Source organism: Falco peregrinus, chromosome 4, assembly GCF_023634155.1.
Source record: "Falco peregrinus isolate bFalPer1 chromosome 4, bFalPer1.pri, whole genome shotgun sequence".
NCBI classification, from domain to species: domain Eukaryota; kingdom Metazoa; phylum Chordata; class Aves; order Falconiformes; family Falconidae; genus Falco; species Falco peregrinus.
The window spans coordinates 38,406,194-38,423,659 of NC_073724.1; the positions used below are offsets into that span (position 1 = coordinate 38,406,194).

The 17,466-nt window shown below is 40.1% G+C and overlaps 1 protein-coding gene across 2 annotated transcripts in view; it reads left to right on the plus strand.

The window, feature by feature from the left end:
• The window catches only part of LANCL3 (LanC like family member 3), a 38,442-nt gene that overhangs the window by 12,969 nt on the left and 8,007 nt on the right, over positions 1-17,466 (plus strand). For both annotated transcript variants that reach the window (XR_008746732.1, XM_055801142.1), the window contains exons 2-4: positions 13,779-13,902; positions 14,796-14,993; positions 17,090-17,297. Coding sequence is in view for 1 of the 2 variants with exons in the window: in XM_055801142.1 (XP_055657117.1) it covers positions 13,779-13,902; positions 14,796-14,993; positions 17,090-17,297 (530 nt within the window). In the remaining variant the exon portion in view is untranslated. The remainder of the gene's footprint in view (positions 1-13,778; positions 13,903-14,795; positions 14,994-17,089; positions 17,298-17,466) is intronic.

Below are 17,466 nucleotides of genomic sequence, written 5' to 3' on the forward strand. Positions count from 1 at the left end.
CCCATGACTCTTTACTCTGCCCTTGAAATGGGGCAGTATTGAATTACAAGTGACTGACTATCTGAAGTATGACTTGAATTGTATTTGGAGTTGTGGGCATATTTCCAGGCAAGGCTAATGGCAGTGTATGCCACTGGAAACTCTTGTTGCTGTCCTTTTGCTTCAGGACTGTCTTTGTCAGTGTGTCTGGGAGGAGGATCTGGGAGCCACATACAGATCATCAGGATTTTTACTACATCAGACTGCTACCACAGTCTAAGGGTAGGGTAAAATTCAGATGACTCAGAGGACTCGATCACCTTCATCTGGTTTTCCTGCATTACGTTGTCAGCATTCTTCTTCTAGCTTAAGTTGATATTTCTATTCAGTGGTTTATTGGCATGGCACAAATTGTAGATCATCACACAAAGTAAAAGTGGCATGATGCCAGCATGGAGTTCTCTAGAATTACCTTTGCTTGAAAGCAATGCTGGTGCTACTTTAAAGTGACTAATTATGTTTCTGTTAGCCCGTGTGAATTATGCTGCTGTGTCATTTACATCGTTTAACTAATTTTGCAGGTAGCCACATTGTTCCTCAGCAGCAAATATTTAGACATACTTCTAGATGTCACATGGCTCATAAATATCTGCATAATAGAACTATGCATATAAAGCAGCATGACTTGGAGGAATAAAGAAGTCTTGTGAGACAAACAAGATCACTTGTTGTAAGTAACAGAATTATAAAATTAGTGCCTGATGAAAGAGCAGTAGCCAATACCCTGTCTACATTTGAATAGGGCTTTTGATGCAGTGTCAAAGATAATCTTCCTTGAAAACCTAATTCATGCTGGCTTGGATGGGGACATTGTGGATTTGGAATTGGCTGAAAGACCACAAGCAAAGCTAATCATAACTACTAATAAAGGACTGATGTAGGAACCAGCCTTATTTATTGTCTTTATTAATGATCCAGTAAAGACAGCTCACTGGATAAGAATTGCTTTGGCTTTTAAACCGAGGCAAATGCCAAATACCATACACAGGCATAGGGGAAGTATTAAAAAAGCTCAAGAGATTAACAAATGAACTAAAACAAGGTTTATTTTTAGCAGTACAAGCACATATAGCTGGGGACAATTATCTGTAAGACCTTGTATGCTAGGAAGAAACTGAGACTCAAGTAAGCTGAACATGACAGGGCCGAAGTTACTCATGTACTCAGCTCACATGAGTGTTAGCATATTGTCTGCACATGTGCTGCTTCACTGCTCTTATATCTGGATGTAACATGATAGCACATCCGAGTTCTACCCTTACTTTAATGCAAATTAACATTATGTTTCTTTACATTTTTTCTGCATGGAAATGAACAGTTAGTATAAATGAAAAGTCATAACCAGTGCTGATAGAGGTTAACACAACACAGCATCCAGAAGGTCAATGAAATTTTGGACTGCCTATGCAGCTGTACCACCCAACAGAGCTATTAAGGATTCATCTATGATTCTTCAGGCCTTTAGGCTGGGTATACCTAAATGTCCAAGGCATCTAGTTTATGCCCTTGAAGTCTTCTGGGCATCTTTTGATAGGCATGCAAATCCTGGGAGTGCTGTGTTGTGAGGCACAAAAGCCACAGCAAAATTCATAAGGCAGTGGCTGCATCACTCACCATCCATGGAGCTCTGGTACAGATTTACAGTGCTCTCTTTTCGCCATGTATTTATGCAACTCCTTCCAGTTGCCATCCCACAGTAGTAGCCGTTTGCACTCCATCTCACCTGCTGTAACTCATCTCTGCCTCTTCCCAGCGACTCTGTGAAGCTGAAGTTGGGGAGCATGTCCCACGTAGCCCCTCTCTCACTTTTGCAAGTCTCTCCCAGTTTGCTGGAGGTACTCTTCTCGCAGAGCGCCAGGCAAGGTCTTGTCTGCCGTGGAGTAAAAGTAAACTAGGCATTCCTGTTAGCCAGGGCAGAATGTGTTCACCTCTCATCACTCTTACAGGTTTTAAGACTAAATTGGTCTCTGAACGAATTACAGTCCAAGCTGGGGTCATAGTTTCTTCCTTTTTATGTGCAGTAACTTTGAGACTTCATAGCTAACCTGGTAATTCAAATTCACATCCCTTCTTTTTCTGACACAGTGCAAGAATTTAAGCTGATGCCTCTAAGCTGTGTGCTGATGGATAAAGCAAGTCTCCCTTATTGCAGCTGTGATTGAAATTACTTACATAAAATACTCAAACGTTCTTCAGAACAGGGCCTGGAGGAGGTGCCCCAAACTCCAGGCTCCAAAGTTGCTGTGTTTCTTTGTCACCTGAAGTGTAAGCATGGAAAGAAACTGTTCCAGCATGGCAGAAATGCACTAACTGCGGAACAGCTTTGAGTAACTGTTCGCAGGCTCTGTTACATACAGCACAACATGGACTCTGTCCAAACTGTTGAACGCTTCCACTTGTTTGCAGTGAGGAGCACAGTAGTGTATACAAACAAATCTTTCTTCTTCAGGATTTGTTTTCAATATTCCATCTGGTTTAATATCTTGTACCAGTACACTAGATGACTCAGAGTAGCTGCATGTATGTCTGTGGAAGGTAATTTTGAAATGTGTTGTCTGTAACGTGCCTAACATGCACTTTTTAAGGATGGGCTTTATGCTCTGAAGCACAAGGGTTTACCGTTCTTCCAGAATTGGTGGGCTGAGTTCCTGGTGTTGATTGTATGACTTGGCCTTGCAACATCTGTCAGGAATAAATGTTCTTACACTGTAATATTTGATGTGTTTAAAGGTGATAAAATAGTTATTTAAACTACACAGGCTCTGAAGAATTGTAATTGTGGGGCACTTCTGGCGATTAACCCAAAATTTTTTAAAATCATTCTCAATTTAATTATAGAGAGGTTGGTTTGTTAAAATTCTACAGTGTGAGTGGGCTCAGCTGCATTTTGCAGAAATAAATTCCCTAGCTTACTTGAGTCTTGGGAGAGCAGAGAGATATTTTGTCTTTAAACTTGCTGCTTTTCATAAGCTATCATTTTGTTCTTACATTACAAGATAAAATAACTTCTTGTGAGCTTTATCACATCAATTATCTTCTGTCCAGAAAATAAATGTTGCAGTCTGTTTAACGTCACACACTCTCTGCTTGATTTCTTAAATTTTATTTTATTTTGATAATGGGAGAACAGACCTGGAGAAATACCAGAAGAACAAAGCAATGACTGCTATAGTAGCTTTTTAATAACATTTCAGTATTACTGTCGTGCATCCTAACACTTTTTGTTTGCTTTCTTCAGTGCAGCAATACACTTAGCCGAGATTTTCACTGAGCTGTTCAACAACACTATGCAAATTGTCACATAATAATTTAGGCCCTTCTTTTCCGTGAGTGTAAGTTTTTGAGAAGGTCAAGGACTCCTCTAAGGTAGTGAACTGTTACAACTATGCATGTGTTATACAGCTACTATCTAGGCATTCCATGCATCTCTACGTATTATCTTAAGATGTAAAACCCCACTTTTTCAAGTGGGGAAAACCCCCACAACACTGAAAGCATTGTGGTTGGGAGCCTCTAACACTGGAACCATGTTCTCTTTCTTGAACCTTAATTTGAAAGAGATGAAGAAAATAATAGTATTTTGTTTTTCTGTGTAACTCTAGTTCATCTCTGCCAGTTTAGCACAGTAACAAGCTATACATCTTTTATGGCTAGTTTTCTAAATGCTGCTTTCTGTAGCAGAATTCATTAGCATTTGGTACTAGTGGTTCTGAGTTGGGAGTGAAATATTTGGTGGGGTTGGGTGGAAGAGTGCGAAGTGGGTGCTCTGCCTTAGCCACTCTCCTCCTCCATAATTATTTTTTTTTTTGGTTCTGACGCTTCTGCCATAAGGCTTTCAGGAGGCATATCTGTTTTCTTTAGTTTGCTAAGCCTGTGAGTGAAGTATGTTCACTTGTATAGAGGGAGGAGGTCTGAACACACAGAACACAAGCCTAAAGGCATTGCAGATAGATGGGGAATTGTTGCATGGGGAAGATAAGAGGACTGGTTAGTGATGGAAGATGAGGAATTAAGTATTTTTAACATAAAGAGGAAAAAAGCCATAAGGCTGCTTAATAATGTATAGAATGAAGTGTTTTGTCTTCCAGTGTTTCACATCTACCTGGCATATTTTGTGAGTTGCAGCCAGGTGAACAAAGCTAAACAAAACACAGAAGCAGCCAAAAAAAGGAGGAATAAATAAGTTACAATACCCAGCAACCTGCTTCATATGTATAAGTAAATGATGTGCCATTGTTTACATTGCAATATTTGATTAGTTGAAAAGTGGTAAAATGTTTTTGACAGGTGTACTCCAGGCCCAATCCAGTAGTCCTGACAGAAAAAAACTACCCCCTGGAAAGCAGTGGAAATTGGACCTGTGTCCTACAATCACAGCTGCACCTGCGAACCATGACCCAGTGTAACAGCTTGAAAGGCAAATGAATTCCTGTTAAACTGAGTATCAAGCAAGATCGTGACGATAGTTCTGTCCAGTACTATTTGATGGTGGGTGTATAAACTGCGATCTTCCATTTTATTGCTAGGTTTTTAGTTCCTCAAACAAGGTATTTCCAGCAGCAAAGAAGCTTTACAGCAGGAGTGTAAAGCTCTGCCTAAGCACAAAAAATAAGCCATTATTTGGAATTCTAGCTTCAAGGGAGTGCTGCCTCGAACCTCAACTGAAATTTTTAATCCTCTTTCAGTTTAGATGTGGAAGATGGTATATTGCCCAGCTTGTCACAGGAAACAATCTCCTTGAGAATATTTGTTGACATGAAGCAAAATTCCTCAGGAGTTCCAGGGAGAGATACTGCTATAAATGCAGCTTTATTCAATAGAGGCAGAGAGTGTGCACAGCCTTGAACTAAAGAAAAAGTGATGAAGAAACCCAAATATTTTTATTGTGTGTAAGTCACACACTCCACAATGGTGTAGAGCAATGAATGAGAAGGCATCTGCTAGTCACTTCTCTCCAAAATGACTAAAATGAGAGTAGGGTCAATCCTTGAAGAGTTAGATGTTTGCTCAGCTGTATCCATTTGGTTTTTCTACTTGGCTTCTGCCAGCAAGGTCAGCATTTTACTCTGTCAAGTAAGCCATATTCCTGTAGTCTCGATCTTTAAAGGCTACCTCAGATAGAATTATTATCAGTCTCAACAGACTATGAGCCAGCCTTGTAGTGTTATCAGCCAGATGTGGAATAACAGGAATTTACAAGAATAATTGCATGGCATAGAAACCCTGGGTATCGGCCTGGTTACTAGATGAATTATCGGATTCCATTCCTGACGGTCATGAAACTACTGTATTCTTATATCTGTGTTAGATGCTACACCAAATGGTAAAACTTTCCGTGTTTCTTATATAATACTTGCCAGGAGTAATACCCCCCAAGTCAGATCAGTGAGGACTTTGATATTAAAAGCTATATGAATGATCTGACAGGTGAAATAACTTTGACAAATTGAAAAAAATGAATACTGCATGAAACTGAAAAGGCTGTTTTCCATCACTCTAAGTGATTAAGCTGACACTATTAAGACAAATTGAACTATGAACATCTTTAGAAATATTCTCAAGGAACTCGCAATCAATCTTCCTCAGTCCCCATCCAATACTTTTTATTTATTGCATTACGTAGTTGCTTTCAGTGTAATCTTTTAGCTTTATTTATCTTTTTTGGTGGTCTCACATGAACTATATCATTACCGTTGTTGAAACAAGTAAAGCTTTATTGTTATGTACAATTACAGCATGAAAATAGTACTTATGATAAGCTGGAAGCTGGTAAAAGGTTGTGCAACCATATAGGTTCTGTTTAGTAGTTTGGTCAGAGACACGCCTCAGCAAAGGATGTGGTAGAAAAACATTTAATCATCCAAATATGCCGTGTGCTGACTTTTCTCCAGGCCTGTACCACACTGAATTTGGATGTAGACTCTTCTCTTCAGACACAGCTAGTTAACTTAGCCTATGGGGCTCAGGAGCGATTTCACTCTTTTACCACTCCCACCCTGCCACCCCACCCCTTTACCCCCTTTTCCTTTCTCCCAGGGCCAGGTACGCCAGCCCCAGCTCTGTTTTGTGGCACCTTTTGCAATGCAGCACCCAGCTGGCCCTTGCCAGCCCAGACGAGGAGTACAAGAGCTGGGCAGCCACCAAGCACGTAGCTGCCTCTACCAGGAGAGATCACTATTGCAGTAACATTTTGTTAAGTCAGGTGTATAAAGTGAGACACAGTGCTCTTCTCCTTTTGCCTTTTTTAAGCAAGTATCAGTTTAAAGGAATTTTACAGGTATTGGCAGTTTCCCATAGAAACCTTGACTAATTTTCTCAGAGCTTAGATTTTGGAGATGAAGCAGTGATGTCCTCATTTTCTCTTACCCCTTGCAGCAGTGCTTTCCACTGCCTGATTTCACTTCAGTATTTAGTGGCACCTTAAAATTAACTATGTCCTCATGAACTTGGCAGTAGTACAATTCATAATCTTAAAAGGTCCTAGCACGGACATTTATTTCTCTTTGCACATTTATACTCCTCAGAAGTAAATCATTACATTTTGTTAGATCAGTGCCTTGTCAGATGCTGAGTGCTCGCCTTTCCAGTTGAAGGAATGAAGGAATGGAAGTGTGCAGTTCTTTCTGGAGACCTTCAGGGTATGTTAAAATAATGGCCTATCAGCTTTCTTTGGGTTTTAGACACAGTTGCCATTTTCATTTCTAGAACTTGTAAGCCTAGGTCAGCTTCCCTGTGAAAAACATTGGCCTTTACCAGTTGACTCGAGATCAAGTTCTGCCCATCTCATGTTGACCTGCAGATTAGTGCACAAACGCTAATATATTCATTTTTCCAAGAAACAGTATCCTTAAGTTCCTGGTAGCAAACGGTAGTGCCTAATTAAACTAGACTTGCATAATTTTTGAGTGCAGACTAAGTGCACGGCCATGGTTACTGTAGTGTTTGGGGAGGCTCCCTCATCTGTGTTAGAAAGCTTTTATCTTTTGCAAAGGCTGTTTCATGAACCCTGTTTCCTGCTGTGCTGGAGCTGGAAGAATGGATAGCACTTCTTATGCCTTTGCATAGCTTGCATACAATCAGCCAGTTCAAGCAGTGGGACAGCTTTGCTACAACAAGAAATGTCTGTGAAACAGATGAAGGCATGGATTCACTCCCAGTGAACCGGCAGACCCGCTGTTAAGGGGAAGTAAGCTGATCCAAAATACACAGGCAGGGCAGATGTTCCTTGCTTACTAGTGTAAAAAATGGGATGGGATCCTTGGGCAGCACAGCTACAACACACTGAGCTGCCTGTTACCCAAACAAGAGTGCAAGGTGCCCAGCTTGGAAGGTGTTTGTCATCATAATGCAGAATTGTCAGGGACATGTATCTAGAGTGCAGAAGGATAGATCTCCCTTCAGGAAATGACAGCTTCGCACTGCAGTTTTGGCATAAGGTAACTACAGGGCTCGTGTACTGATGTACTTTCTGACTGAGACTAAACAGAGTCAAAGGATTTCCCACTGGTGAAGAAGTTTTTACATGAATAATCTTCCTCCTGCCCATATGGGGAGCATAGACGGAAGGAAAGCAGTATCTGTGCAGCACTGGTCTCTGACTTATTTGCAGCTGTCACAAGCAGCTCCGATTTCTGTTGGAGGAGTGGTTGACACACAGGAGCTCCAAACAAGGATTTGGTTTGCAGAAAGGTGATCACTGATACATCCATTTTGGCCAGTTCCCAGGGTCTGTGCCCACAGAATGGCTTGACCATGCATTACGGGGTTGTTGAATAATAATAATAATAAAGGAAAAAAGAAGAATTTTACTTTTTTGTTGGAAAAATTTGGGGTAGAAATCTGTAATATAGAAGAAAGCCTCTCCAAGCAGCATCAGGTTTGTTTCTCAGTTAATTTGCAAGTCTTATATTTTTACTGTTTTTAAACATGCTTTTCAATTCATGGTCTTGAATTTGGGTGCAATTCTAGGGAGAGGTGCTTGAAATTGAATTGTTGGTGCTCTGTGCTGTGTGGTAACGCTAACCCTTTACTAGGCAGAAGAGAACATGCAGCTGGGGTGCAGACAGCTTCCATTTCAAAGCTGTAACACAGAAGTACATCCCAGGGTACCTCACTTCTTCTGTGATGGGACTTGTTCTCCTGAGAAATTCTCTGCTGTCTGTGCTGCTGACCAGCCACGTTCAGCTGAACAGCACCCAAGTTCTCAATAGGCAGACTAATACCTCCTCAGTGATGTTGGTTATCTGAACAGCTCTGCTCTTAGATCCATTCCTTGATATCCTTCCTGCTTCAGTTCTCCAGCAGCAGAGAGCGGGGTGGTTGTGCTTCCATACTTTCTTCAAGTAAAGAGGGTGATGGGAACCTCTTGTTTCCTTTCCAGGACCTGGGAGAACCACTATATTAGAACTACACGGCTGTATCCAGCCAGACCCTGGTGCAGTTGAATGAAAGGTGTTGGAGCCTGACTGTAACTGGAGAATCTCATGTTTTCCCTCTCTTTTCGTTGACCCCAGACAAGGGAAGCTTGAAGAAAGGCCAGCTGCCATTTTTTCCTTGAAACTCTCCAGTGTTTGAGACACAGTGAATAGAGATGCTTATTGCATTTGACCCGTGTAGCAGCACCAGCTGCTCTCAGACAGCCTCTTAGCTACAGGCACAGTTGTGCGCCATCCTTTTGTGCAGTACTTCACTTGCAGCTGTGTCTGAAATTTTCCCATTCTGAAGATTTAACAGCAGAATTTGACGGGTTTAGTGCTGCGCAGTCTTGGCAGGTGAGACCTGTGAAGATTTTGTATTCCATTAGCAATAACCAAAGTGCTGTATTGTCATCTTTACCAGTAATCCGATTCATCAGGAATAAGTGCAGTCTTCAGTTTCTGATTGGACCTGTGATTAGTGACCCACAAAACAGGACAGGACTGACATTGTTGCCTTCATGCTGGTGAGGCAAAGAGCAAGCCTCAAAATCCCCAAAATTTACATGTTAAAACCAAGCAATACCAACGGGATCTATAGGGAAGTCTGTTTTACTCAAGATTGCAGTCAAGTACGGTTTTCCAATGAACTGAAACAATCGTACTAGTAGTTGTGCTGCGTCTACACACCTTGTCATGTGGTTGTGTTAATATGAGAAAACTGGGAAAGTACGCTCTCTAGAAATTGCTATTCATGGTGCTGTTACAGCGTGAACGTACTGCAGTAGCAACAGTATCAGTAGTACTTCAGGAACTAATCTGATTCCTTGAACAAAGTTTTCAGGACATTTAAAAAATATATTATGATTTTGAAAAGAAGGGTGTGCTCGACACTGCTTATAAGAAAAGCAGACAGCTGTGCACTTGGAGCTGGGTTCTCTGCTGTAGGAGGAAGTTCAGGCAAACTGGGATAACACTGAGGGGAGGCAGACCCCTCTGACTTTGTGCCTGTTACATTTCTGTGGCTTTGGGTGTTAGCATCACCTGAAAGAAAAAAACCCAGCTGGCCATGACATTGCACACAAGGTCCCTGAAAAATCCCAGCCCGTCTTTGGTAGAAAAAAGTCAAACTTAAGGAGCGAACTTAAACATCACACAGTGCAGTAAGGTATTACCAAGTTGGCTACAGCATCTTTCCGCTTGAGTCAGCTGTCCTGCTGAACAGGGGCATGTGTATCTTTTTGCAGCATTTTTGAGTATTATAACTAGTTCACAAGCTCCCTCTTCTGGGCTTCCAGGATAGGAGACCAATGGCAAAGCTCCTGTTAGGTTATTTGTAAACCAACCCATTTTTTTTTCAGCTTATTTTGACACTTTCTACAGCATCAGAAAAAGGGTATGATCAAATTCATGTAAATGGATTTTTAGAAATATGACAGAGAAAGGCCTGATGTGTTAGATGCATATTAATATTTTTTACATGCATAGAAGGTGGCTTTTTCCACAGTGATGTAAATGTCGCTGTTACTTCATAAAGGTACTGATGCATCTAAAAAAAGATAATGATACTTGGCATTCAGCAAAGATACATACAGGAAAGAGCACTAAGAAAATAAACACAGGTCTGTTAAAAGAACTAAAAGCTTACAGTCCTCAAATATTCTCAATACAGTATGCAGTTTCAGGTAGCAGTGGTTTTCAAAAGGCAAATCATGAGCCAAGGGGCTTTGTAGCAAACATTCAGAAGAATAATGAACCGCTGAAATTGGTACTGTCATCAGAAGCAAAGAAGAGCTAGTCCTTCTTTCTGCCTGATCCTCAAGGTCAAGATATCTGTCTACAGTTTTTGAAACAATTATCTAGCACCCAGCATTGCCATAACCAATATATTACAAAATCTCTCGTAGCAGATTAAAAGGATTGTGAAATTGCTTCCAACTAAACAATCTCAGGTTGAGAAAGATTGCTAACAACAAAAAAGGACAGCGTTCTCTAATTGCTGTAGACATAGCACTCCTTTGCTGACTTTTAACAGGGATTTACAGAATAAAGTACCTGCCTTAAATAATTTGTGGAGTGCCTTAATGGGAGAAGGCATATTGTCTGCAGTGGCACAACAGAAAAATGGAGAGACTTCAGAGGCAATCACAGTGGCTTTTTGCTATAAGTAGGGCTCCTAGGCACAGGCAGTAGTACAAATACTACATATTACAGTGCTGCTCAAGTGTCGTACTTAAAGTAAGAGCTATAGGGGAACACAGCTGTCACCAAGGTGATTGGAACTGTTGTTTAACAGTATACAACATCACTGAACAATGATTTAAAACAGAAAATAAGGAACTCCACTGACCAATTGATACAAAAATTCCAGGGAAAATGCGGAACACATGTATTTTAAATTTTGATCTAGTGAGGGTACTAAAATGAACACATCCAGTGTAACACGATAGGTTGTGGTGTCCTTAAAAATACTAAACGTGTTAGCTGAAATATTAAACCACCAGCAATATATCTCTTAATGTCACTAGTCTTTGTAAGTACTGACATGATAAAGAATAATTTTACCTGCTGTGTAGCCAGCTCATATTAAATGACATTCAAGAAGTTTCTCAAAAAATGTAGCTATCTCAAGCATGAAATTTTTTTCTGAGTATAGGATATTCTCATATTGGCTTTATTCTTCATCAAAGCATCTGACAGCTTTCAACAGTGGATGTGATATCAACATGCAATTTATCCTTTCAAAGCCTTTGGGATGATCAGTTTATTTCTTTGCCGTCCCTAATGAAACATACTCTTTCAGTAATTCCTGGGTCAAGGAGGCACTGTGACTACACTGAAATTAAAATTAACTTTGTAGAACCATGGCTACACGTACGTCTGTGGTTATGATTTATGTGGTTTATGATTGTTGTTTTGGTCAAAAGTTTTTAGCTGTTTTATTAAAGCTGTTGTGAGGGAGCATACAGAGACTGGCCACATATTATCTGTTTCTTGGTAAGGTGAAAGAATTGGTTGAAATAAAATGTAGCAACCAATGGAAAACTTAAATGTGATTTCTGATCATTCAACCTGTGGAAGTCCATTAATAATGATGGTAAATTAATGTTTCTGTTCCAGCAAACCGTTTCCTAGAATAAGGAGCAAATACAAAACCTTCATATTTAAGTGTTTTGGAAAACAGAGGTAACAGTGCAATTACTGTGGATTTAGGCAATTGGTAAGAGAGACTTGGAGTCAGCATGGAAGTTTTCTTACCTAGCTATTAGTTAGGACACATCTTCTACCCGTCTTAAAGCGTACAGGTCAGTGAGTAGCCAGAAGGTTGCTTTCAAGATATACAGGTTATTTTCTTTTACATTTTCTTCAGTAATGTGGAAGTGGGTCAGGAAGAGTTGATTTCTATCGTCCATTCTAATTATGATTTTAAATAATCATTTTGATCTAGCTTTGCATGTGAGCTTTTTTTGCATTCTGAAAAAGAGGTGATATTCATTAGCATATTTCATTATGCCAGCCCAAACAGTATACTATGTATAACTGAAGTAATCATAGCGCTTAAGTGTTTGACTTTTTATACTTACATTATATAACAAAAAGGTGAACAATGCATTTCTTCCTAACTGATACTTCTTTGTGCAGTGTTGTGCAAGGCTGGATTTGGGTAGAAATTTAAATCCATTCAAAATACACCATCAGTACCTTAAAATAGCCATTATTAGGTCCCAAACTGCAAGATGGTAAAATGAGAGCTCTGGAGAGTATGCAGTGTGTCTCACCATGTCTCCGCTGTCCTCATTTGCTTAGGATTTAAACTATTTCTTTAAATTCAGTGAAATTAAAACAATTAATTTAAAAATGACTGGCAATGAGTGAAGTCTCCAGATGTTAATGGCTTATTTACTTCTACTGCAGTAACATTAAAGAACACTAATCACGATCAGGAGTAGGTTGTTTTCCAGGTTGTACAAATAGCATAGTCATTTGGAGCAGCTGTAATAAAATGCCTTGTTAACAGGGAGCAAGGTAAGATAGACAAAAAAGATATTTCAGCCATTAGTTTTCAGTGAAGTTTTAAGTGACATTAATTTTCCATACCATCTTATACATGCCAAATGAGAGAATATAGTTTATAACAGATGTTGCATCCATACTTAACACTGACAGTATTATCTAAAGAGTAAATCCTGTGGTAATACAAACTATGGCGAAACCAAATGTGTTCAGAAACACTTTAAAAACATTATCTTGATATTCCAGTTAGTTTTGGATTGCTGTTTATCTTGACAGGGATATTTCTACAGCCTTTTTCTTTTTTCTGCCTCATTTTGCCTGTTTTCTTTCTCAGTTCACTTTTCCTAAGTTGAAATATATTTTTGCAAAGTACAGCTGCCATACAGGTTTCCCCCTAAAGCCAAAACACTACTTCAACTAAGTTACTTAAATTACCTAGGTACTGGTCCATAACCTACAGGTGTGGCTGACACAGAGGAAATTGCTGATGATTGCAGTGAATTGCATATAATTAGAGCTGTAGTTAAAACCTGGAAAACCAGCTCCTCACTGTGTGCTTTAGGTCAGTGACTTGGAAAAATGAACATCTGGTGAAAGGTATGTTTTTTTCAGTCTTAGTTTTGATGTAAATAAGGCATTAGTCATTTCTTTGGACTGCATTAAAGGCAGTGTTGACCTGTTCATGATGATAAAGTCCCGTAAACGTAGCTAGCCTGTCTTCACAGAAACCTGTCTTGCGCTTCATTTTTCTTAGCATTGTCTTGAAATAAGAAGGCCTGATTCTTTTACTAAAACACTTCCGGACCTACATATGTAGTATTGGTTTTTCAAGAAAATTTAGGATCCTCTTCCTTTCTTCCTCTTTTTTTTATCATGCTTGCAGAAAAATCTGCCTAGCTTGGTATGCCCCGATAAAGCCTGTAACATTTACTCCCTCTCTAGGTCTGTTTTTCTTTGTCTTATCTGCTACTCTGGAGGCTGATGTTCTGCAGCTTGCCTGGTTGCTTGTTGTCAGGTGCCATCCTGGGAAGGAAAGGCAGGAGTTCTTAGTGGGCCTCTTTTCCCTTCTTTTTTGCAGCTAAAGATTTGACAGTTTCCTGAGACAGGATGAAATTCTTGTTTTGAGAAACATTATGTACATTTACTATTTTGTGTAAGGAGCTCTTAATAATGATGTCTATTATGGCATGCTCATAAGATTAAAGGCAGTACTTTGTCTTGTGCACCAGCAAAAATGCAGAGTCCTGATAAATGTCTGGAAAATAAAATTATTATAATAGACTTGATGTTTGGTTTGATGTTTCTGTTTAGGTGCTGACCCCAGCACAAATAAAATCAATTTGCCTGGCCATACTAGAATCAGGAAAGCAGTATGCAGTGAAGAAGAGGAAACCGTTTCCACTCATGTATTCCTACTATGGAACAGAGTATCTTGGTGAGTAAAACACACCAGCTGTGTTGAAAGTGATGCTGTGTTGTAGATGTTTCAGAAATAAAATATGTAAAAACCACAGGGTGGGATTTCTCCTGACTGAGTTGGGACCATCCAACTGTGTGGAGAAGGTCCACAGAGAGAACAGTCAGGGGATGTTATTTGTAAGCTGCTGTTGCCACACAGGGACTTGCAGAGCATTTTTTGCTGTAGCAGTACAACTCAAGCATATGGTCAGCTCCTATCCATCACGAGCAGCTTATCTGGAGCTCTTCTGAAGCAGTGGTGAAAGGTCACTGAGCAGGTCCCTAGTGGGGTCTTCAAGGCACGATATCACACTGGAGAAAGTGTGAGATTGGTTTGTGGATGTTAGTGAGTTCTCTGGCAGGGGAGCAGAGGTAGAAATCTCTGAGTGGTGCTGCTCCACAGACCCTGGCAGGTACAGACAGTTCTTGCACTGAAATTTAGGTTTTAGATGACTGATACTGTCAGTCAGTAACTGGGAATACTATTTATGGTCCAGTTACATTTTGGGTTTAACAAAGACTTCAGAATACCAATCCAGATTCAGTAGTGTGTGAAGAGTAATGTCTTGAAACAGTATTCAGTTTAGGTTCAGTTTAGCTCCACACACTGACTTTCAGTCATATCAGAGTGGAAGTAGAAAAAAATCATACATATTTTTGCATAATTAGGGGAACTGGAAATGACAGAAGTAGTAACAAATCATAGTGTCAAGCACCTAGGAAGTTTTTATTCCAAGCACCTGTAATGTGCATGAAGAAGATGGAAGAGCCATGCACTTGACAAGGAAATCGGTTCCCAGGGAAAGCTGCTGTGAGGTGAAGGCAGGACCTAAACCCACCCTCTGATTTGACTCTTTCTGTTCTTTACAGGTGCAGCACATGGGCTTTCATCAATCCTTCAGATGTTGCTTTCCTATTATGAGTACCTGCAGCCAGCAGATCAGGAGCTTGTATGGCAGAGCGTTGATTTTCTTATGGACCAAGAACAGAACAGCAACTGGCCTCCTGAGCTGGGAGAGACAATCGAGCGGGAGAATGAGCTTGTACACTGGTGTCATGGAGCTCCAGGTTCTTTTCCCATTGATGCTATGACTAGCCAGATGCTGATCACATTGCTTTTCCATGTTAGGTGACTCCATGTGATTGCCATTGATCGCAAGTTAAATTTGACCAATTTTGGCATTTTAGGAGATGCAGGCAAACTATTTAGGCTTTTTGTTTCAGTAAAGAGTGGCTTATTGCTGAAGCAGCTGGAATGATAGGTTATTTTCTGCTTAAAAGTAGGGGTGATCATAGCTGAAAGAATTTTGGTGATCCTGAACTGTATGTTTGCCAGTCTTGCTCTGTTTCATGACAAGACCTCAAAGAAAGGTACAGCTGAGTGAAAAGACAGCATATGGCTGGACAGAAAAATAGTATGCATAGATGTATCTGTGAGTTTTGGGAAGGCCTTCAGAATACCTTTTTTCCCTGCACATCAGAGTCAAAGTTTATGCTGCACTTATTACATGGATAATGCATAAATTTGACCAAAGTATTTTCATGTACTTGCAAGAGGCATTTTTCTGAAAGTCACCCATACAAAACTGCTTTTCAGAGAAAAAGAGAATTAATCCTTAGTTTGGGTTCATGAGGCAAAGCTGGCTGATGTCTGTCCGTTCAAAATCTAATCCTATACCTTAGTAATTTCAGCAAGTAGTGCTGTGTATTGAGTTTTTATCCCCAGACAGAATTTTATTGCTGACTAGTATTGGCTTGGTAACATGAACCTAGATGCTTGCAGAAAAACTTCCTTTTATTAAAGAACATCCATGAGCATTGATGCATTGCTTTTAAAGGTGTTCTATTTAAAGTAACAAAAAGTACATTATAATGAACATCCTTTAAATGTGCTTTCTGGTAATGCACTTTTTTTTTGTTGTTGTTGTTGGTATGATTAAGGAGCAACCTTCTTGCTCTTGTACACTAGGGAAATGAGGGGAAAACAGCTTTTGCTTACCAACCTTTTTTATATTTAAGGGGAAAAAATTCTCCTTCTCTGGAGATATTCAAAACCCGCCTGGATGTGATCCTGTGCAACCTGCTGTAGATGAACCTGCTTTAGCAGGGGTTGGACTAGATGATCTCCAGAGGTCCCTTCTGACCCTGGCCATTCCGTGATTCTGTGATTGCTTCTGCAGTGTGGCTGGAACCCGCAGGGAAGATGCCCTCTTTGTTTCAGTATCTTCAGAGTGGTCTTTGACTTTGCTTTAACTGTTAGTGAAGACATATGCAGTGAGACTCAACCAAAGTGACAAAATCCCAAAGAAGTTACTTTAGGGGACATGTAGAGACATGCAAATTCATGAATTGCTATTGTTCTTCCCCAGAAAGTCCTGTATTCCATCACTGTTCTTGGGTAGTAACGCACATGTAGCTTACAAGAACACTTTTCAGTTATTTCAGTGTATGTTATATTCAGACCACAAGTGAGCTATTCTAAACATTTCCTTAGGCACTTGATTTCTTTTTTGTCATGTGCATTCTTTTAAGGTTGCTGTGAACTGAGCTGTGCAGTGCTCTGTTGAAGATTGTGATTATTTTATCTGAATCCCCTCTAAAAATGTCAGCTGTTTTTGGTTTTTTTACAGAAGTTAGTATGCATATCTGTAGATAGAATAAAGCAGCTTAGACCCCACTGAGGAAAAAAAAAAAAAAGAGCAAGTTTATTTTTCTCATTCAGTAAAAAATTGTATCTGTTGCCAGTGTAAGAAATGATCTTGTCCATCCTTGTGTTTCTGTCACTGTAAATGGGTGAGGTGAAGGGGGGTTTGAAAACAATAGAAGACATTGCTAAGACTTTACTGTTTTAAAGGCAAAAATGTGACTGCTGTTTTAAATTGATAAAAGACTGGGCATGTTAGAGTAAACCCTGAAATTCAGTAATGCGTTGAAAAAGATTGACAGTGGTGTTGTCACAGGGAGTGGATAAGTACATCTTACCATATGCTTTTTAGCATATCGGATACGCTCCCCTCCATGTGGCATACATAGATATGTAACATTGACATGTGTAGTGCATGAGACTGCAGGTTTTTTAGTGTATTAATCTTAATTTTCGTGTGTGTTGTACAGAACCCTTGCCCTGCTTACTACAAAAGACAATCTCGCTGCTATTTTCCTAGGCATTGCATATTTGTTTGCCAAAGCTTACCTGGTTTCCAAGAAGCCTCAATATCTGGACACTTGTATCCGCTGTGGAGAGCTAACTTGGCAGAAGGGCCTGTTGAAGAAGGGACCTGGAATATGCCATGGAGTGGCTGGTAGTGCTTATGTGTTCCTGCTGCTGTATAGGCTCACTGGAAACTCAAAATACATATACAGGGCACAAAGGTTAGCATTCCTGCCTTTCTAGATTCAGGGTCATATTGGAAAGTTGCAGGAACATTTGTAAAGCTGCTCAGTCTGTGATCACCGCCCTTGGATGTAAACTGAGTGTTTAAGCCTCAGGTGCAGTTCTGTGAATTGTGGGGCAGGCGCAGTCGCGTGGGGAGCCCTGCGG